We start from the raw sequence: 23,629 nt of genomic DNA, 5'->3' as shown, positions 1-23,629 counted from the left end.
CTCATCTTTAAAACTAGGAGGTGCAAAGGGACTTGTTCATAAAATTTATGAGAATTTAGAAATTCAAGAAAATGAACAACCATCTCTCGAAAACTGCCAAGCTAGCATATATTCTTATGCTAGATCAATGTTTGATAAATATAAATCTATGGATACAACTGGTTGTGAAACTGCTCCTTCTACTTCTAAGTCTAGAGCAGAAGTTTTATGGGAAGATATGGATGATATAACAGGTTTTGATTCCTCTATTGATGATGAACTTGATTCTTATCTTAATCAAGGATTGGAAAATATTAAAGACGAAGAAGGCAAGGAACAACTTTTGTCATGGTGGAGGGAGCGTGGCAAGGCTTTTCCAACACTTTCAATTATGGTCCGAGATATCCTGGCTATTCAAGCATCATCAGTAGCATCGGAGAGTGCTTTTAGCGCGGCAAGATTTCAAATTGGAGATCATAGACATTCATTAGCGGAGGACAGTCTAGAGATTTCCGTATTATTCAGAGATTGGATTAATGCAGAAAGAAGAAATTTTGGTTTTGAAAAATTAACCACTAGGGAAGAAGAAGAATACAATGAGATACTAACCACTGGGAGCGATGACGGCATGGAGCTCATGGAACATCAATCAACATTGCCAATTCCAGCAGAATGTCCGAGAGATATTATTGATAAGTTACAAAGAAGCTATATAGGAGCTTACAAATATTAGTATGATAATTTGTAATTGGCTACTAAGAGGCCTAGTTCAAACAGAACCCTTCCTAGAAGGTGACTGCGTAGATTAGGTGCTCTTCAAAAGAATTATATTTGTATTTGAGATTTGAAAGTTCTATTAATAAAATAAAAGGCTCTAAGCATTGAATTTTATTTATGAATTGTCTTAGTTACTTAATAGTTAATACTTTGAAATTATATTAAATAAATTATAACTCTATTATAAATTTATAATTACTAGAATATTTCATTACAAGTCTTTTGTTTTAATATTTTATAATTCTTTACTTAGTTTTCTAATTTTCATTTTAACATAGTAACATTTAAGTTTACTAAATAAGTCAAAAATCTAGCCATTGCAAACTTTAAAAACATAGTAAATTTCAAAAACTAGACGTTTTTTTTATAAAAAAATACACTTAAGGCCCACGAACCCGTCCTGTTCCGTCCCGTCCCATCCCGTCCCATCCCGTTTGTTAGCGGGACGGGATGGGACGAACATTTCGTCCCGTTTGTCCCGTCCCGTTTCGTCCCGTCCCGCCTCCATCCCGCTTAAATGTCGTCCCGTCCCATCCCGTTGGACAGCCATAGGGTAGGTATCCCATACCCTGACCTTATACATCCTACTGTTACATATATAATTTTCCAGTATCAACTCCATCATTTCAACCAAAGCAAAAAGTAGTTAGACTAGGAAAGCATTTAACCAAAATCTGGTCCTACTTTAGGCAGCTTGAAGGTTCAGGCATGAACAAAGATTTTGCAAGGCTTCACATTAAGAGTGTAATAGAAGGTCAACTGAACTAAGAGCAGGAAGAAAGCACACCTTACGATGTAAGGCCTCACGGGCACCACCAGGATACAGCAGCACATGCGATTTTGTTGAAAGCAACTTAAAGAAGTTGCTAGCTGAGACAGGCGATGCCCCGTATAGTCTCAGCAAATCTAAGAACGAGACTTCATTTGTCTGATTCTCAGTCAGCTGCGAAAATAATGTTGGATGTGCTATACCACGAACTAAAATTTTTCTCTCCCTCAAAAATTCTTCAACAAGAGGGACAAGTTCTACACCCATAAGCATGTGATAACCCACCAATATCGTGGGACCTTCATCTGGGATCCCTGCTAGCCCTCTCACTATTTTTCCATCTTCCATTGTGGACAACATAACTGGACTAGTAAAGTTGAGATACCATCTGCAAATACACATTACTTAATATTAGCCTCAACATGCTGAATATCAGTATCTGCAAATACATTATACATAATATTAGCCTCAATTTATGCATTTAAACCATAGGGTGATAGCTCTAGAAGTACTGACGGGGCATAAGATTCATTTTTAGTGTTAAAAGAGAAGAAAGACAAATGCATCAGGATATAAATAGAGAATCAATAAAATCTTAGGAGACCATCTAAATGAGATTCAGTTCAATCTTCTGTCCTCACATTTAAGTAAAATAAAGGAGCATGAGATGCATTGACTGTGATAAATTAGAAGTTAGGATTTGTTCATAACAATAAGTTAAGAATCGTTTTTCCATTTGATTTCAAATAAGGAGCATGAGATGCAGTATGACGATGACAGTGAAAAATTAGAAGTTAGGAATTGTTCATAAAGGGCCCTCGTTGAAACAAAGCCAAGAGTCCAACAGGTAAACAAACTAAACTTCACAAGTCATCAGGTAAAAACTATACATGCTTCAAGGGATTCTAAGTTTGAGCTAAAGTAAAAATCTATTGAATCCTTTTAATTCTAGATTGCTCTTAGAGCATATCTTCGTGCATGTATGAAACATTCCCATCAACGTACGTACATACATACATACACACACACATATATATATACACACACATATATCATACAAAAGAAACTTGATGCATTTGTTTTTTTTTTCAACAGTTGTGTCTTATGCCAAGTGGATAAAGTATACGTGTTCAGCAACTGTAGGTATGAATAGGAAGAGAATATTTTTTCTTAGAGAATGCTCAAGTTCTATCAGGCTACTTAAGGCCACTTGATATGATTACAACCACCAAATACATCCCTATTTATACTATTCAAAAAACAATTCAAGAATCTTGCATAACTAAACAAGATACATGTATCACAACTTCCTAAAAGACTTCTCGAAAAACTAATAGATAATGTCGAAGAACTAAATAATACTCTTGAAAGAATAAGAGACTCCTAGAAAACATAAAAGTCAAGGTCAAGGATAATATCCAAGAAATGCATTAATTCCAACACTTCCCCTTAATGCATTTGTTTTGACAACTCCAAGCTTTTATCTAAGGTAGCAAAACGTTTCTCTAGGAAGTGCTTTGGTGAAGATGTCAACAAGCTATTCTTCTGTCTTGTAATAATGCAACTGAATTTCACCTTTTTCTTGTGCTTGTCGCATAAAATGATACTTGATGGAAATATGGTTGGATCTTTCATGGTTGACCGGGTTCTTAACAATGGCAATGGCTGATTTGGTATCGCAAAATTTAGCAGTCCCTCCTTTTTGTTTTTCACCAATATCTTCAAGAATTCTTCTATGCCAAATAGCTTGAGAAGTAGCCATAGCTGCTGAGATGAATTATGCTTAGTGGATTGAGCAACAATACTTTGCTTCTTTGACAACAAAAAATAAATGCTTGAACCAAATAAGAAAGCATAACCAAAAGTACTCTTTATGTCATCTACACTTCCGGCCAGTCACTTTCAGAGTAGTCAATTAATTCCAAAGCTCCATCAAATTTGTACATTATCCCATAATCTGTTGTTCCTTGCAAGTAGCGTAAAACTCGCTTTGCACCTCCAAAATGCACTTGGCTTGGTTCTTGCATGAATCCGGACAAGCAGCAAACATAATGTCAGGTCTTGTTGAAGTAAGATATAGCAGGTTTCCAATCAAGCTCCTATAGAGTGAGCTATTAGCTTTCATTGCTCCGTCATCTTTTCATTTGGTGCTAATGGTGAGGCCAAAGACCTGCAATCCATCATTTTAAATTTTTGAAGAATAATTTTAGCATACTTCTTCTGAGAAATAAACATCCCTTCTATTACATGAAAAACTTCAATTCGCAAGATATAATGTAGCAACCCAAGATCGCTCATTTTATAGGTCTCCATCATATCTTGATTGAATTTCGGCATCATCTTCCCTAGATCTTTGATTTCTCTTATTGAAGAGGCAATCTCAATTCCCAAGAAGTACTGCAGCTTCCCTAGATCTTTGATTTCAAATTCCTGTGCCAACCGCTTCTTCAATCGGGTCATCTCCTCTTTATCATCTCCTGTCATTACTATGTCATCAATATAAACTATGAGAAGAGTGAGTTTACCCTTTTGATGTCTTATGAAGAGGGTGTGATCAGCATTACTTTGTTGGTAGCCGAAGGAGATCATTGCTTTGTAGAATCTGTCAAACCAAGCTCTAGGAGATTGCTTCAGTCCATACAAGGCTTTCTTCAATCAGCACACTTTTCTTTGACTTTGTTCGATATCAAATCTAGGCGGGATCTCCATATACACCTCTTCTTCTAAGTCTCCATGAAGAAATGCGTTCTTCACATCAAACTATTGTAAGTCCCAATCAAGATTAGCTGCACAAGACAAAATGATTCTGATAGTGTTCATTTTGGCAACAGGGGCCAAATGTCTCTTGATAATCTACTCCATAAGTCTGAGTGAATCCCTTAGCCACCAATTTTGCTTTGAATCTTTCAATTGAGCCATCAGCTTTGTGCTTCACAGTGAAGACCCATTTGCAGCAAACAAACTTTTTGTCTGGTGGTGAAGTGACAAGTTCCCAAGTTTTATTTTTTGATAAGGCGTTCATTTCTTCAATCATAGCTTGCTTCCATTTAGGATCTACAAAAGTTTTCCGCTAATTCTGGGGAATAAGACATAGAAGAAATGGACAAGGCAAATGCTCTATAGGAGGGGGACAAAGAATTATAGGAGACAAAATTAGATAAAGAATGTTTGGTGGTGCAAGATCTGACCCCTTTTTTGTGAGCAATAGGTACATCTAAGTCATTAGGAAATGTAGGTAACTCACCAGTTGAAGAAGGTTCAGCTTCGGCAGATTGGATGATGACTTCTTCTGCTCTATTTCTCCTTGAGTAAGTTTTTGAGTAAGTTTTCAAATCAGGTCTATCCAAACGCCCAATAGTCTCCCCCTATATTCTGTCTTCAATTTTACTTTCCCCTGTGGTACTGGCAGTGGTTTCAACAGTAGAACTCGCGAGAATCATCTCTTCCCTTTTATAGTTCTCCCCTGAAGAGGTGATGATGTAATACTGAAATAGGGTTCAGATTCTCGAAAGGTAACATCCATGCTGACAAAGATTCTCCGAGAGGGAGGATGATAGCATTTGTAACCTTTCTGTGTTGAAGAATACCCAATAAAGACACACTTAAGGGCTCTAGGATCAAGTTTCCTAGAGTTCCTAGTGTGAACAAAGTAGACACACCCAAATACCTTCGAAGGAACAATATAATCATTCTTACCCTTTAATACTTCCTGAGGAGTTTGAAAATTGAGGGTTTTTAGTGGCATTCTATTGATGAGATAGGTAGCTACTAAAATGGCATCCCCCAGTAAGGTTTTGGTAGATTCGTGGTAAACATAAGAGATCTTACTACTTCTAACAAATGCCTATTTTCCTTTCTGTAACCCCATTTTGTGCACTAGTATAAGGACAACTACTTTGATTGATTATCCCATAAGACTCCAAATAAGCACCAAAATTTTATCCATGTATTCTGTGCCATTATCCGTACGCAAGATTTTTATCTTAGCCTGAAACTGAGTGCAAATCATCTTATGAAATGACTGAAAGCAGGAGAAAACTTCATTTTTGGCCTTTAACAAATACACCCAAGTAATTCTAGCGCAACAATCAATAAAAGTAACAAACCACCTACTACCAGATAAAGAAACTGTTTGAATAGGACCCCACACATCAAAATGAATAGTCGAAAAAGGAGTTGTACTTTTATTATCACTCAAAGGATAAGAGTTTATAGTATGCTTGGCAAATTCACAAGCATCACAAAACAAAGATTCAAACTCAGTTCTAGAAAACAAACTAGGATATAACTTCTTTAAAGCAAAAAATGATGGGTGCCCCAACCATCTATGCCATTGTATTATTTCTTGGTTGACATCCTTATTTCCTCCAAAAAAGGCCTGACTAGAGTCTTGAGTTCCATCAATCCAATATAAGTCATCATGCAATCTACCACTGCCAATCCTCTTCCTTGTTTGAAGATCCTTAAAAAAACAATGATCAGGAAAGAACTCGACATTACAGTTTAGTTTTTTTGGTGATGGCGCTAATAGATAACAGGTTAACAGGAAACTCAGGGACATGGAAAACAGATGATAATGTAATATCAGGTGTACAAACAACAGAACGTGTTCCAGAGATAGGAGTTAGGGAGCCATTGGCTATTCTGACATAATCCCCTTTGAAACTGGGAGAGTAGTTTTTAAAGCCCTTAGAGGAGCCTGTCATGTGTCTATTCGCACCAAAATCAATAATCCAAGAATTAAGGTGAGCATGAAAAGCAATACCTGACTGCACGTAATTAGAAGTGGCAACATTAGAAGAGTCAAGTTTATTCAAGAGACGGTAAAGATGTTGAATTTCATCCGAAAACAAAGCTTCTCCAGAAGCAGTTTCCCTGGATGTCTCCACAATTTCTGCAATATTAGCCTGAACCCTTGATGGACCTACACGTTTTCCTCCACGACCTCTAGTTGGTCTACCATGTAGTTTCCAGCATGTCTCCTTCGTATGCCTTGGCTTTCCACAGTAATCACAGTGCAGGTGATCTTTATCAGAAGTGAACGCCTTTGGTTGTTCATGAGACACAGCTAACCCGGACTTCTCCATTGGTGCGGAATCAAGCATGACCCCTCGTCGACTCTCTTCCTGTTGAACATAAGAGTATGTATTCTCAAAAGAAGGAAAAGGAACTTTATAGCCAGAAAATAATACATCCTATCCTTTTCAACCCATCGTTGAAAGAGAACTGCATCATCAGTACATTTTGCTTGGAGATCCTCATAGTAGTCAATCTCCTGCCATAATCCGCTTAACTCGGAATAATAATTAGTGATAGTCAACTCACCTTGCTTAGTCGCATGAATTTTATTTCGAATTTCAAAAATCTGGGCATCATTTCCCTTGCGAGAATAAGTGCGCTGGGCTGAATTCCAGATTTTTCAGCAGTGTCAAGCAACAAATATTGTTTAGAAATTCGAGTGTGCATAGTACTCAAAACCCAAGTCATGACAAGGGAATTATCACAATCCCATTGGTTGTAAGTAGCATCAGTCATAACAGGTTGTTTCTTTTCTCCAGTAATATAACCAATCATCTTCCTGGATTTAGTAAACAACAAACAAGCCCTTGACCAGGTAAGATACGAACCAGCACCATCCAATTTTACCATACTAATACCATGTGAAACAGAGTTATTGTTTACAAAATTATTGTTATCTACTGTTTTTGAGTCCCTTATATTTTTGAACAATCTGAAGCACAAAAAGAAATTTCAAAATATAAATTCTAAACAGAAGAACCTGGTAACCCAAAAACAGCCTTCAGAATCTGAAAGAAGGCTTCTGGAGCTTACTGGTTACGCCGGACTTATCTTCTGGTGTTCGGAAAAATCTGAAACTTCTTTCGGTAGGTCGTACAGTAGGTATAATCCTTCCAGTGAAACCAATTTTTGTACAGAACTGGCGGAGGTTAAAAAAAAAGGCTTCAGACAGAAACTTTAGCAAGAAAACTATAAGAAAGAGGGAGAAAACTCAACCTATGGAACCCTAGCGCTGCAGAGCGAGAAAACTCACATCAAAAGGGCAGCAATGGCTTCTGATACCACGATGAGTATGGGCCTAACTCAACCCCAAAAGCTAGGGGTGTGCATTCGATTTATCGATTCGATTTTGACTCTTATCGATAATTACTTTATCGATTATCGATTTGTACATATGCTTATCGTTACCGTTTCAATAAGGTTTCGATTTTTTCGATTTTTGGGGCTTATCGATTCGGTTATCGATTACACCAATAAGAAAATCTGCGGGATTCCACAGAAAGTATATCGCTATAAACACGCCTAACTAATATGGACAAAAAGAAGCTAAAATAAGACGAACACCGTTTATAACATAAAAATTGTGTCAACAAGCACATGCAACGAAACTAAAGTAAGGGATCAAATGTATGCCGCCAACACTCCAATGGTATAAAAAAATACATCATCACAGCTAATTTTGTTTTCTATTAATTTGAACTTCATTCCCTTGAGCTTTAAATATGATCATTCCTTAAATGTGGTAGAGGAAATAATAGGGTTAGAGACTTAGGGTAAAGGGAAGGGTATTATAGAATAAGGGTAAAAAAAATTGTCTTTTTAGTATATCTTATCAGTTTATCGATAAACCGATAACCGAAAAGGGCAAAATCGAAATCGATAACTTGATAAGGAAAATTTCGAAATCGAAATCGATAAACCGATAACAAATAATCGATTCGATTTATCGATAAACCGATTCGAATACACACTCCTACCAAAAGCTAGCATATGAGGTGAGGATTGTCCCAGCAATATAAGGAGACCAAAGACCTCAAATACCTCCGATGTGGGACAACTCAACACCCCCCTCACGCCCAGGCCTCTAGAACGTGGACAACATAAATGGGGGTCCAACATCGGTAACAATAACTAGGATGGGCCTGGCTCTGATACCATAATGAAATTGAGAAGAAGAGAAAGCTTCTTTGTATTTCAATGTACTTTACATCCTACGGATACATGCCTTTACACAAAAGTTCTACAACTATTCTAGGAAAGCAAATAAATGAAAATAATGAGAGAATATTCAGCTACAATACAATTTTCCTACAATCAAGCTATCCTACAATCAAGCTATTAATTTGATTCTCTGATTTTTCTCCTATAATTAAGTTGGTCAACAATTCTTCAGGACAACTTACTCGTCCAGTGATTCTGAGCCTACCAATATAAATTACATCAAATTCTGACAATTTTTATTTTTTCTGGTGTGAACAGTGATTTCCGGCGTGAACAGTGATTTCCAGAAAAGTTTTTGTTTCTTGGTGGTGTTTTAGAACTATTCTGTAGTGTGGAATGCTTACAAATTTTTCCGGCGACTTTTCGGCCAACTTCTATTTGTCAGCAACCACCTGGTTTTGGTGCTCAAGGGAGTCTAGTTGCCTTGTATGTCGAATGATCAGCTTGCAGATATTTTCACCAAGTCTCACACTGGTCCTCGTATTAGTTACATATGTAACAAGCTCGGTACATATGATTTGTATGCACCGGCTTGAAGGGGAGTGTTAGATAGTTATGTGTAAATAGTCTTAGTCCCATATTTAATAGGAGTAGAATATGTCCTAGTCTCATATGTAGTAAGAGTAGAATATATATTATATATAGGGCTCGTTGTATCATTGTTAATAATAGATTTTTCTCTCATGCATTCTCACAGTCTATGGGATCACATGGATGCTTGTCCTCATTTGATTCTTGTATTAGGAATCACAATAGGTGTACTAGTAATTGTTTGGATAAAAAGAGAAATATCAGCAATACAATTGAATATGCTGGCCCTTTAGGAATTATTGAAGCTCTAGCAGATGGACAAAACTACTTTTGAAAGAGAACCTTATTCCATATACAAGAGATACTTGTTTATTCAATATCGGACCATCAATATCTATATTTCTAAGTTATTTAGTAATTCCGTTTGGTGAAGATAATGAGAATAAGAAATTAGACCAAAAAGGAAAACAATAATAAATAAAGAAGAATAAAAGGGGAAGAGAAAAGGGTAATTGTATACTCAAATATTTCCTGCAATCAAGTGCTTGCATGCATCCATTCGTTACTAAGAGGATAATACTTAGTGCTATACTCAATTACCTATTGTTGTCGATTGCCTTCTTGAACTCTGACATACTTGGAGGAAGAAAATCCATGACACAATCATGCCTCCTTGAATGACGATATTTGCCAGTACCTTTGATGATGGATAGTAGATTAATACCATCTTCCTGCATGATTAAATTAGATGTTAATGAAAGGTTAAAAAATTTCCACAAGAAAATCGACCAAATCCTAGAAAGGTCTAATCTCTATATAACCCGCCTTTTATAAGGATCTCTCGAGCAGTTATTTTAACAAGTTTTGTATGCTGATATAATGATTGGAAAAAGATAGTTTCATCGACACGTAGCAAGAACTATAGCCTGCTTTTGCCATCCACCAAAGTAATGCATCCAAATTATCCCTTATATTCAAAAGGAGAAAGAGTGGCTTCCAACTTAGTTTATTTGACACCATGTGAAACAGTGTGTTTTTCCTTTTAATAATTAAGAACAAATTATTTATCAAAGCAGCACTAAGATAGTGTTGTGAGATACAACTTAAAAAAAGTTAGTTCCTATCTAGTCTAGTCTGTGAGGTAACTCAGAAATAATAATGAATTGCTCATGCAGTTAAGCTTTGTGTTTAACACAAAACGCCACTGTTATATTTCAGCCTGTGGATTTTTTTTTTGATGAAGTAAATAAATTGTATTAGAAAAGGCATCAAGAAGATGCAGAATTACAAAAGGTATTAAATGCCAACTCCAGACAAATCCTACAAGGAGCTAACAAATAAAAAATAAATGTAAAAAGCAAAAAATCTAGCTCCAAACCACATCTATGGTAGTGTTAGATAGTTATGTTTAAATAATTCTAGACCCATATGTAGTAGGAGTAGAATATGTCCTAATCTCATATGTAGTAGGAGTAAAATATGAACTATATATAGGACCCATTATGTCATTGTTAATAAATAGATTTTTCTCCCGTGCATTCTCACATGGTATCAGAGCTTCAGTGAGAAAATTATCATTGTGTCATTCTAGTGTTCAATTCCGTGGCTGGAAGGATTTCTTTCTTCCATCTGTCATTCCCTTCTCTCGATATGGTAAAGGGAGGATATTAGGGGAAGCAATGACATCCGAGAAGAAATATCTCGTCGCCGTGCAATTTTCCGGCAACTTCGTCTTGTTCCCACTTCCCAGGGTTCATCATTGGCACTGTGCATATACCAGTACCACCATCAGACCCGAAACTAATGGTGCACTGTGGGCCGGGCCTGAACCGGACCGGGCCCGCGGTCCTAACGGGCCTAACGGGCCTGGTGGGCCGGTCTTAACGGTTCTTTAAAGCCCGTGGCGGGCCGGTTCTTCCTAGAAAGCACACGACTCCGGGACCGGCTGGCGGGCCTGGGCCGGGCTTAACGGCTAGTTTTTATTTTAAAAAAAAAATTAAAAAAAATTCCAACGGTCAAAATTTAAAAAGTAGCCGTTTGGGCTGCAATTTTGACCGTTTGGATGTTTAGAAAATAGTCATTTGGCCCCCAAACTTTATATAATTACACTTTTCTCAATTCTCAACTATAAATACCCCCTCATTCTTTCATTTTTACTCACCAATTCATCAATCTCTCTCAATCTCTCTACTATAATTGCTTATTTTATTGTTGAAATTTCGTGAAAAATTGTGAAGTTGGTGAATTGAAGTATTCAAGTCTTCAACGATTTTCAATTTTCAAGAAGTTGTTCGGCAATTCGGTAAACGCGTTCCAACTCTTAAGTTTTAATATTATAGTTTTGTTAGTTTTATTTAGTATAATTATAATTAATATGGCATTTTCTTTGAAAAATATTTTTGGTGGTAAGGGTAAAGCTAAAATTGGTGAAAGTAGTGGCCAACCTACTACCCTTCCCCCGGCTCCCCGACCCAGACCTGGTAGACGTCCTGCTGCTCCTATTATTCTTGATAGTGATAACCCCTGTTTTCAATTTTCCGATAGTCAATTTTGCCATAATGTTGCACCAGGTCAAAATTTAGATGATAAAACTATGAATGCTCTATATCCTAATGAAACTATCTTTGAAAATGATGAGGAAAATGAGGATGAAGATGAAACCCAACCGGATTAAGATGATACACCTACTAGTCCTGTTAATAACTCAACTGATGTACCGTCCGACCCACCAGTAGAAACCCCTAGTTTTAATAGACAACCTTCTAAACGCCTAGAAACATCATTAGTTTGGAATTTTTTTACTCAAGTAAGAGAACAAAATAAGGCTAAGTGTAAAACATGTGGGAAATTACTGGCGCATAAATATACTGGAGACCGTAGCGGCACGAGTAGTTTGACTAGGCACATAAAAACACACCCTAGAGATAAAGCTAGATATTTACAAATGAAAGCGCAGCTAGAGGGAACACATGTAGATTCTGATGTTAACCCTAGTACAGGTTCAAATCTAGTTCAACCAGGAATTAACACTGTGACCGGAGGTATTTTATATTACGATCCAAATAGAGATCGTGAAGAATTAGCAAAGATGGTTACCGTTATGTGCTTACCCTATTCTTTTCCCTCTAATCCTAATTGGGTGCATTATATTAGAAGAGTTTTTAATCCTACTTATAAAGGTTGGCCTCGCGCAACAGTTAAGAAGCGATATTTATAAATATAAACATGAATATGAACAATATTTGCGGTATTTATTTACTCATATAAGTAATCGGATTTCTATTACTACTGATATTGGTAGAAGTGGTAATGATTGTGATTATCTAACTGTTACAAGTCATTGGATAGATGAGGAGTGGACAATGCAAAAACGCATTATTGCGTATAGAATAATTAATTCATGTCACACAGGTAAGTTTATAGCTAACACTGTTGCAGATATTTGTAGATATTTTTGCTTTAGAGATAAAATAATGTCAATTTCTATGGATAATGCTTCTAGTAACACTAGTGCTATAGACATACTTACAACAACACTAAATCCCGCATTTAGAAATATATTCCATGTTAGATGTATTTGTCATATTTATCATTTAATTGTCGGTGATGGTATGCGAATTTTAAATTTAAAAATTGAAAAGGTTAGAATGGCTCTTAATTGGTTGTTTTATTCAAACCGTAGAAGTAGACTAAGAGAATATTTTAAAAAATGTGATGAATATGGCCTTAGAGAAAGAAAGGTTCCTAAACCTTGCCCGACTAGATGGAATTATATGTACGAAATTTTAGTAGTTGCATATGAATATAGAAACCCAATTAATGCAACGTTTAATGCTCGGGTAGGTGGTGAGGATGATGATGAAATGCTTACTACTCAAGATTGGACGAATGTTAAAATTCTTATAGATTTTTTAGAACATTTTCAAATTGCTACAAATGCATTTTCTGGGCAATATTATCCTACTATTTCAAACTGTTTAGTTTATATTGCAGCACTATGTGATTTGTTTGTTGAATTTTCGGAGGGTGAGGAAATTTATCAACTTGCTATAAATGCAATGAAAGAAAAGTTTAAAAAATATTTTTTCCCTATCCCTCCTATTTATGGTGTTGCTGCAATGTTAAATCCTACAATGAAATTAGGAGGTCCTCATTTTTGGTACTCAAATATTTATAAGGCTTTAGATCTTTCAAATGAGGAATTTGCTACACTTGCAGATGCAAAAGCCTCAATTAAAATTAATGCTCAAACAATTTATAATGATTATCAACTTGCCTTAGAGCATGCTAGGCCAAATGTTCCAACCCCTACTTCGTCTAGTTCACAATCGTCTAAAAGAGCTGCGGGCTTAAAAGCACTTAAATCTTGGACGGAGTTCAGGGGTTCTCAAGGTGATAATTATGATGAAACTTCACATCTAAATGAGCTTCAAGTTTATTTGTCGCAGGGACTTGAAAAGGAAAATCCAGACGACACTTTTGATCTTTTGGAATGGTGGAAGGCAAGGGAAAAACATTTTCCGGTTCTTGCAAGGATGGCTCGGGATATTTTATCTATTCAAGCTTCAACTGTTGCATCAGAGAGCGCTTTCAGTCAAGCAAGACTTCAAATAGGTGATCATAGAGCGTCAATGAGGGAGAGCTTGGAAAAATCTGTACTGTTCAGAGATTGGATCCGCTCGGAAAGAAGAAACTTTGGAATTGCGGAATCACAACCGGCGATAGATGAAGCTTATGAAGAAATGATGGCGGAACTTGCGGAGGATGTTGCTTCGCCCGGAAGTGGTGATGAACAAGCTTCTTTTCCACCACCACCAACGCAACCTCCTCCGAACCTTGAAGGATTTATAAAATTTGTTAGAGATACAATGTAGATTATGGTGTAACTTGTACTTTGGCATATCTTCTTTTAGTTTTTTTCCTTTTTAATGGTGGTATTAGTACCTTGTTGTGCTCATTCCATTGGGGGAGGAAGACTAAGAAAGATATGCCATTTTTGGTAATAAAAATTATAATACATGCCCTTGAATATCTTTTTGCAATATTTTTTGGTCTTTAACTTGCAATTATTTATAAGCTATAATATATATACATAACATACAATATATACTACAAGAAAATCTATATATATATATATATATATATTACAAAACATTATAAGAAATTATATTTGGAAATATATATACATAACATACTATATATAGTATACTATACTAGTATACTATATATATATTATATATACTATACTAGTATACTATATATACTACAAAACAAGATTTTTCAAAATTCAAAATAAGGGCCCCACCCCCAATGACCACCAACGGCCATATTGCACAAATAGCCGTTTTTTTTTAATTTACAAAACTAACATTCTCTAACACTATAAATACCCCCTCCCTCTTCTTCATTTCAATACTCAATACTCATTTCTCAATCTAAATTTCTCTCAATCTCCAATTTTCAAGACTTCAAGTCTCAATCTTAATTTTCAAGTTACATCATGCCTCGTTCGGAAAGAGTGCGCTTATTTGTTTCGCACTACTATGAACTGCTTAAAGAAAATGAAGAACGCCAAATATTAAAATGCAAGAACTGTGGAAGAGTCTTAAATTTTCGTTCAGGGTGTACCACAGGCATTTTAAGGAGGCATATAACGTATTGTGTTGATGGTATTTATCCGCAAATTCGTCTTTAAGATATTTCAACAATTTGTGTTATTTTAAAATTATTAGACGTATTTATGCTTCATGTTGTACTTTCTTATTAATTTATTATGCATGGCAATTTAGTTTTACTATTGTTTTGTTATTTTACTTTTTCGTCAAGCACTTTAATAATTAGATTTCTACATATATATTACATATATATTTTTTATATAGCCATGATATGGTTTACAAGAAATTGCCTTAAAAAAAAAAAAGCCCGGAAATAAAAAAGCCCGTTAGGCCCGCTAAGCCCACGAGCCCGACCCGTTTAGCCCAGGACCATATGGTTCCACCCGTTGAGCCCACGAAGCCCGGGACCGCCAGAGCTCAGGCCCGCCAGAGCCCAAGCCCGTTAAGCCCAGCCCGTTTGGCCCATTTAGGCACGGGCCCGGCCCAAAATACAGCACTATCCGAAACCCTTGTGCGATCAAATATCAGTCCCATCGGAACAGAAAAGTCGGTCACCGTGTGTCTTTCTGGCTGACAACTCAAGAATAATTTGCATTATCTCCTGATCAGTAAGTGGTTGTGCGAAAACCAACACTACCATCTGGTTCGAAAAAGTCAGGCGACAAAACCCCAGTCAATCGCTCTGGAAAAAAGACCCTCACACGCCACTAGAACTAGGGTTCTAGCGAGCACGTCTGGCACGCGCCTGCACGTGGAGCACTGTCCAGCCAGAATTTTCAAAAATTTCTTTTGGACAGTTATTTCGTGGGGTGATTCCGAGTCTACCACTACAATTTCCTACATATTCCGAGAATTTTGGAATTTTCCGACGAGCTACAGTAACTTTTCCGGCACGTGTGAGCCATTCCGGCCACATTTTTGACAAAACTTCTTCATGACAACTTACTCGTCCAGTGATTCCGAACCTATCTATATAAATTACATCAAATTTTGACAACTTTTATTTTTTCCCGGCTTGAACACTCGCCACTGCACTCTTTCCGGTGTGAATAGTGATTTTCTGGCATAAATAGTAATTTTCTGAAAAGTTTATGTTTTTTTGTGGTGTTTTAGAACCTATTTTGTAGTGTGGAATTCGGCTTAGTCTCACTCTCTTCAAATTTATCCGACAACTTTTCGGCTAACTTCTATTTATTAGAAACACTTTTTAAAAGCGTGGCCAAACACTAATTGCTGCTTAGAAGTGCTTTACAAATTAATTAGCCAAATACAAACTGCTTCTCACCAAAAGTACTTTTGAAAAAAAGCACTTCTCAAAATAAACTGATTTTTCCAGCTTGGTCAAACAGGCTAGTAGTAGGAGTAAAATATGTACTATATGTAGGACCCATTGTATCATTGTTAATAAATAGATTTTTCTCCCGTGCATTCTCACAAAAGGAATTAAATGCTAGCTCCGGACAAATCCTACAAGGAGCTAACAAATCAAAAAAATGTAAACAGCAAAAAGGCTAGCTCCAAACCACATCTATGGTAGTATCAGGGAGCTAACAAAATCCAAAAATTTATCAAACACTGTTTACAGGGGAGTGAAAGTTCAAACTGAATAAACTAACTAGGCATCTAGCTTTCAGAATGTGGATTGGAGTTCAGATTCCATCAAAATATCTGTGATTCCTTTCATTCCATAAGCACCACAAATTACTGCTGGGACCATTCTCCAGATTCTTTTGATGGTTGTCAACTCCAAAAAAGCACCGGGTAACAAATGCTTCTCTGATTGAATTAGGCCAAAAATGGCTAAGAAGAAATTCCAAATAGCATTTGCAACTAGGCACTGCAAAAACAAGTGACTGACATTCTATGAGTTTTGGTGACATGTAGCATCTGTTGACTAGGACAATGCCTCTTCTACTGAGATTTTCCTGTGTTAAGCATGCTTCATTAAGAGTTGTCCATGTGAAACAAGCTACTTTTAGTGGTTTCCTAATTCTCCGAACATGTTTCTAAGGTCAGTCCTCTACCATGCCATGTCGTGAGCACAAGTGGTTGTAACTATCTTTGACAGTGTAAACATCCCTTCCTTAGATCTTCTCCATAGCATTTTCAGTTTGATGCTCACTAGTACTGCAGTCACCCAGAACTTCTAAGAGTGTGAAAAGATCATTGATTTCCCAATCCCGTAAGTTTCTTCTGAATAAAGGAGTCTAGTTGTTGCCCTCCCTATATTGACCCACATTAGCCTGCTGTCTGATATAACCCTGGATAAGAGCCCTTTTGAGTTGTGTTGCCAAGCCATCTGTCCTCCCAAAATCTGACATGTAGACCATTATGTAAAGCCCCGTGAAATTTCGCCAAGAATCTGAGGTCTTATGGTGCCGAGGTAGGCTCATGTGCTTGGGAGGTTAGCTCGTCGCGGTACGGACTTTAGCGGTTGAGCAATGCATTGAGGAGTTGGTGGAAAATCTTTGCAGAACATGGCGTTTTTGCGGTCCATTATGCGACCGTACAACTGTTCCACGGACCGCAGAATCGTCGCGGAGCTGAACAAGAGAAGCTCAATTTGGAAGGTCATTTTGCGGTCCATTATGCGACCGCATAACCGTTTCACGGGCCGCACATCTGTCGCAGAATCAACATGAGAAATTCCGGAGGGAGATTTCGCAGCGCATTATGCGACCGCATAACTTATCTGCGGATCGTAGACCTGCTGCAGACTTGAACAAACCAAACCAGTTTTGAAGGTCAATTTCGCAGTACCTTTCACGGACCACAGACTTGTTCTACGGTGCACTCTGCGATCGCATAGTCGGTTCGGAGGATCTATCTGGTGTATTTTATAACCCAATCCCATTTTGATTAAAAGCCATTGGGGTCTTTTTGAAGGCAAAAATCTGGCATTTTGGAGAGAAGTGACACATGGTAACTTTGAAGAAAACATTTTAGAACAATTCATTGCGATAGCTGCTGATATGATTCGAGACCCCAACCCCATGAGAAGTTGTGCATTTCCTGGTACACCAGTGATTTTGAACTCCATATTAGCACCTATGACTCTCTTCCAGAATCATTCCTTATTTTGCCCATATCTCAACAACCATTTCATTAGCATGCTTTTGTTGTGATGTTTTAGATTCCTGATTCCAAATCTCCTCTGTGACTTAGGTTGGGTTACTTTGGTCCACTTCACTAGTGAGTATTTGTGAGTTCAGTTGTTTCCTTCCCACAGGAACTTCCTCCTCAGCCTGTCTATCTGCTTCATATCTGCACTTGGCATAGGATATGATGACATTCAATAAGTGGGGATGTTGTCGAGAACATTGTTGATCAATGTGAGTCTGCCACCCATTGAGAGGTACTACATTTGCTAGGTTGCTAGCCTCTTCTCCATTTTTTCAACTACTCCATTCCAGATACCAACTGATTTTAATTTGGCCCCCAAGGGTAAACCTAGGTAAGTTGCAGGAATGTATCCTATTTTGCAACACAGGATATCTGCAAGCTCTTCCAAATTGGGAACCTCATTGACCAGATAAATTACATTCGAGTATATTGATGTGCAAACCATAAATAGCTTCAAAGATCAAGAGAGTAAGGTTGAGGTTGGTTACTTGAGCTCTCTCTGCTCCACGGATAATAGTGTATCATCTGCATATAGTAGATGAGATATAGTTATTGCATTTACAGGATTTCTGCCTACTTGAAATCCTTGTATCCATTGCAGTTCTTTAGCCTTTTCCAACATCTGGGTAAGCCCCTCCACATATAGTTTAAAGAGAAAAAGGAAGGGGGGTCACCCTGTCTAAGACCCTTTTGGGTGAGAAAAAACCGACATGGCTTCTATTCACCAACACAGAATACTTGACAGTAGATATGAAGAAAAATATCCACCTATTCCCAACTAAGTTGCTCCGACATAGCAGTTTAGGTGTCGTACCCGTGTCGACACGACACTAGTATGGGTATGGGTATGGGATCCGTATCGGATGTTGTCAGACAATTTTTGGTACTTTGACTACGACGACGGAAAAATACAAGACGAGATACAATTTGATTTCCGAAATCAAAACCAAAACTAGAGTAAATTTGAAGAAAATAGCATACTTTATCTAGGAAATCAATCATTTACTTATCTACAATTTGAGGATAAAAAAGGAATCTACACTTTACAAGTTCTGTGTAAGTATTCTAAAAAATTTCTCATAATTTAGGAAGTTCTTTTTTTGAATTATTTTTAGTCGGATCCCCAAACTCGTATATGTACTAGGATCCATATCCCTGAATCTTAGAATTTACATCTCGAAAGATCTGACCTCTAGATCCGCACTCGTGTCTCACACCCGCACCAGTGTCCGAGCAACTTATATTCCCAAAGCCCATTTTCTTTAGGATGTTGATTAGGTATGTCCAATTTAGTTTGTCAAAAACATTTTCAATGTCTAATTTGCACAAAATTCCAGTTTCCCCACTCTTTATTCTCCGGTTTAAGGCCTCACTAGCAATCAGAGAGGCATTTGTAATTTGCCTATTTTTCATGAATGCACTGTGTTGACCAGAGACTAGCTTGCTAATGACTTTCTTCAACCTCTCAGCTAGGATTTTTGCAACCAGATTGTAAACGCTGCCTATTAGACTAAAAGGCCTGAAGTCTCTAATCTCAATTGCTCTTTTCCTTTTAGGAACGAGAGCAATGAATGATGCTGTGAGAAGGCACGGGAGAAAATATGATATATTGATATTGTATGTGATGCAATACAAGAGGTGCTATTTATAGCTACTCTATACAAAGGGGATACTACTCCTATTCCAATGTGGGACAATTACATAGCTATCTCTAACACTCCCCCTCAAGCCGGAGCATATAAATCATATGTACCGAGCTTGTTACATATATAATCAATGCGAGGACTAGTGAGGGACTTGGTGAAAATATCTGCAAGTTGATCATTCGATCTCACAAACTTCGTAGTAATATCTCCTGAGAGTATCTTTTCTCTGACGAAGTGACAATCAATCTCAATGTGTTTAGTTCTCTCATGAAACACCGGATTTGATGCAATATGAAGTGCAGCTTGATTATCGCACACAAGTTCCATCCGACTGATTTCACCAAATTTCAACTCCTTGAGCAATTGTTTGGTCCAGACTAGTTCACATGTTGCCATAGCCATTGCTCGGTATTCTGCTTCTGCACTAGACCGAGCAACTACATTCTGTTTCTTACTTTTCCAGGACACCAAATTTCCTCCTACTAAAACACAATATCCAGACGTAGAACGTCTATCAGAAGGTGATCCTGCCCAATCAGCATCCGAGTACCCAACGATCTGCTCATGACCTCGATCCTCAAACAGTAATCCTTTACCTGGAGCCGATTTTATATACCGGATAATGCGGACAACTGCATCCCAATGACTATCACAGGGAGAATTCATAAACTGACTTACAACACTCACAGGATAAGAAATGTCGGGCCTAGTCACTGTGAGATAATTTAATTTACCAACCAGCCGCCTATAGCTTGCAGGATCGCTAAGCGGCTCCCCCTGTCCAGGCAGAAGTTTAGAATTCGGATCCATCGGCGTGTCAACAGGTCTGCAACCTGTCATCCCTGTTTCCTCAAGAATGTCTAACACATATTTCCTTTGAGAAATAACAATACCTGAGCTAGATTGAGCAACCTCAATACCTAGAAAGTACTTCAATCTGCCTAGATCCTTAGTTTGAAAGTGCTGGAAGAGATGCTGCTTCAGATTAGTAATACCATCCTGATCATTGCCCGTAATAACAATATCATCAACATAGACTACCAGATAAATACATAGACTTGAAGCAGAGTGGCAATAAAACACAGAGTGATCAGCTTCACTACGAGTCATGCCAAACTCCTGGATAACCGTGCTGAACTTACCAAACCAGGCTCGAGGAGACTGCTTTAGACCATAAAGTGACCGACGCAAGCGACATACAAGGCCACGAGACTCCCCCTGAGCAATAAAACCAGGTGGTTGCTCCATATAAACCTCATCCTCAAGATCACCATGAAGAAAGGCATTCTTAATGTCCAACTGATAGAGGGGCCAATGACGAACTGCAGCCATGGATAGAAAAAGGCGAACTGATGCCACTTTAGCCACTGGAGAGAAGGTATCACTGTAATCTAGCCCAAATATTTGAGTGTATCCTTTGGCAACAAGACGTGCCTTAAGTCGATCAATCTGGCCATCGGGACCAACTTTGACTGCATAAACCCAACGACAACCAACGGTAGATTTACCTGAAGGAAGAGGAACAAGCTCCCATGTACCACTTGTATGTAAAGCAGACATCTCGTCACTCATAGCCTGTCGCCATCCTGGATGAGACAATGCTTCACCTGTAGACTTAGGGATGGAAACCGAGGACAATGAAGATATAAAAGCATAATGGGGAGATGACAGACGATGATAACTCAAACCAACATAATGAGGATTAGGGTTTAGTGTGGTCCGTATACCTTTTCGAAGTGCAATCGGTGTACTAGGAGCAGGATCCGCAGTAGGAGCCGTGTCAGGTGCAGGACGAGAACCAGATGGGCCTGATGTAGGGCGCGAACGACGATGATAAGTCAAGAGTGGTGTTCCTGTGGCTGGGGAACTAGGAGGGATAACACTGGACTCCTCAAAAGTTGGTATGGGTGAAACCTCTGTGGTTAAAGGTGGAGGAGGATTACTAAACTCCTCAAAAGTCGGTATAGGTAAGACCTCAGATATGTCATGGTGGTCAGCAGAAGTGACATCAGTTGTGAAGAAAGGTTTAGACTCGAAAAATGTGACGTCAGCTGACATAAGGTACCTATGAAGATCAGGTGAATAACAACGATATCCCTTCTGAACACGAGAATAACCAAGGAAGACACACTTGAGAGCACGAGGAGCTAACTTATCTTTCCCCGGGGCTAAGTTATGAACAAAACATGTGCTCCCAAAAACCCGAGGTGGAAGAGGGTATAAGGCTGACTGGGGAAACAATATTGAATGTGGAATCTGACCCTTGATGGGAGATGAAGGCATCCTATTAATCAAATAACAAGCTGTGAGAACTGCATCGCCCCAAAAACGCAGCGGAACACGAGACTCAATTAGAAGTGTGCGAGCAGTCTCAATAAGGTGCCTATTCTTTCTTTCTGCAACCCCATTTTGCTGAGGGGTATAAGGACAAGATGTCTGATGAATAATTCCATGAGAAGACATAAACTGCTGAAACTGAGAAGATACATATTCTAAGGCATTATCACTGCGAAAAATGCGGATAGAGACACCAAATTGGTTTTTGATTTCAGCACAAAAACTCTGGAATATAGAGAATAACTCAGAACGATCTTTCATTAAGAAAAGCCAAGTACATCTTGAGTAATCATCAATAAAGCTAACAAAATAACGAAATCCCAAGGTTGAACTGACTCTACTAGGACCCCATATATCAGAATGAACCAAGGAGAAAACAGACTCTGCATGACTCTCAACACTACGCGTAAAGGAAGCTCGGGTATGTTTCCCAAGCTGACACGACTCACAATCTAATCTAGACAAACTGGATAAACTAGGCACCATCTTTTGAAGTTTGGATAAACTCGGATGTCCTAAACGTCTGTGGATTAGATCTGGAGGATCTGTAACTAGACATGTTGTGGAAGGACTGAGCGAGTTAAGGTAGTAAAGACCTTCTGATTCACGACCTGTACCAATTGTCCGTCCCGTACTGCGGTCCTGCATAATAAAAGAATCATCAATAAAATATATACCACAATTGAGGGCACGAGTCAAACGACTAACAGATGCAAGACTAAAAGGACAACCAGGAACATAAAGAACGGAATCTAGGGTGATAGAAGACAATGGGTTGGCTTGTCCAACTCCTTGTGCCTTAGTTTGACATCCATTGGCTAAAGTAACAGTAGGAAGAGACTGTGAATATACAATATTCGACAAAAGTGATTTATTACCAGAGATATGATCAGAAGCGCCTGAGTCCATGACCCATGGTCCAAGAGTACTAGACTAGGAAACACAAGCAAAAGAATTACCAGCAATAGGAGTGTCAGTCTGGGCAACTGAGGCTACTTGTGGAGATGTTTGCTTACTTGCTCGATACTGAAGGAGCTCATTATATTCTTCTTTAGATACAGAAAAGCCCTGGTTACCTGTAGTCTCGCTCTGAGCAACGTAGGCATTTTTGGGTGGACGGCCATTTAAGGAATAACACATTTCGCGAGTGTGTCCAAGTTTGTGACAATAAGAACACTTGGGTCTAGATCTCCCAAAACGACCGCCTCCTCGTCTATTCTCCATAGCTTGAGATGCCCGAACATCCACTGTCTGGGATGCAAGAACAGAGGAATCAAGTATCTGTGATGAAATCACTGGGTGACTTGGTGCTGCAGCAAGGCGAAGTAATCGAGAGAATAATTCATCAACTGTAGGGACAGTCGGACTCGCCAAAATCTGGTCTCGTACTGAATCAAGATCATGAGGAAGTCCAGCGAGTGTAAGAACTAGAAACATTTTCTGTCGCTGCTCTTGTTGTTTTGACACACTAGCAGAAACTGGCATCAATGTCTCAAATTCCTCCATGACTGCCTGTACCTGACCCAAGTAAGTAGACATATCTAATTCTTGCTTCTTTAAGTTTGTCATCCGTGATATCACATCATAGAAGCGAGATATATCATTAGTGTATAACGTACGAGCCTTTGCCCAAACCAAATAACATGTCTGGAATGGCCGAAACAAAGGCATCAACTTAGAATCAATAGAACGCCACAAGATGCTACATAATTGAGCATCAATTTTTGCCCAAAGCGCTATCGCCTTTTCATCTCCTTCGCTAGACTGTTTAATCAGATGATCTTGCACACCTTGACCTTTACACCACAACTCGACAGATGAAGCCCAAGCTA

The 23,629-nt window shown here is 38.3% G+C and overlaps 1 protein-coding gene across 2 annotated transcripts in view; it reads right to left on the bottom strand.

Annotated features, from left to right (window-relative positions):
• Positions 1-23,629, bottom strand: part of LOC104221039 (phytyl ester synthase 1, chloroplastic-like) — a 50,945-nt gene that overhangs the window by 5,778 nt on the left and 21,538 nt on the right. For both annotated transcript variants that reach the window (XM_070150027.1, XM_070150026.1), the window contains 2 exons: positions 9,677-9,807; positions 1,544-1,913 (listed from right to left, as the gene is read on the bottom strand). In XM_070150027.1, the coding sequence (XP_070006128.1) occupies positions 1,544-1,913; positions 9,677-9,807 (501 nt within the window). The remainder of the gene's footprint in view (positions 1-1,543; positions 1,914-9,676; positions 9,808-23,629) is intronic.

Source organism: Nicotiana sylvestris, chromosome 6 (assembly GCF_000393655.2).
Source record: "Nicotiana sylvestris chromosome 6, ASM39365v2, whole genome shotgun sequence".
Lineage (NCBI taxonomy): Eukaryota > Viridiplantae > Streptophyta > Magnoliopsida > Solanales > Solanaceae > Nicotiana > Nicotiana sylvestris.
The sequence above is the reverse complement of the archived record's forward strand: the minus strand, read 5'-3'. Positions and strand labels throughout refer to the sequence as shown.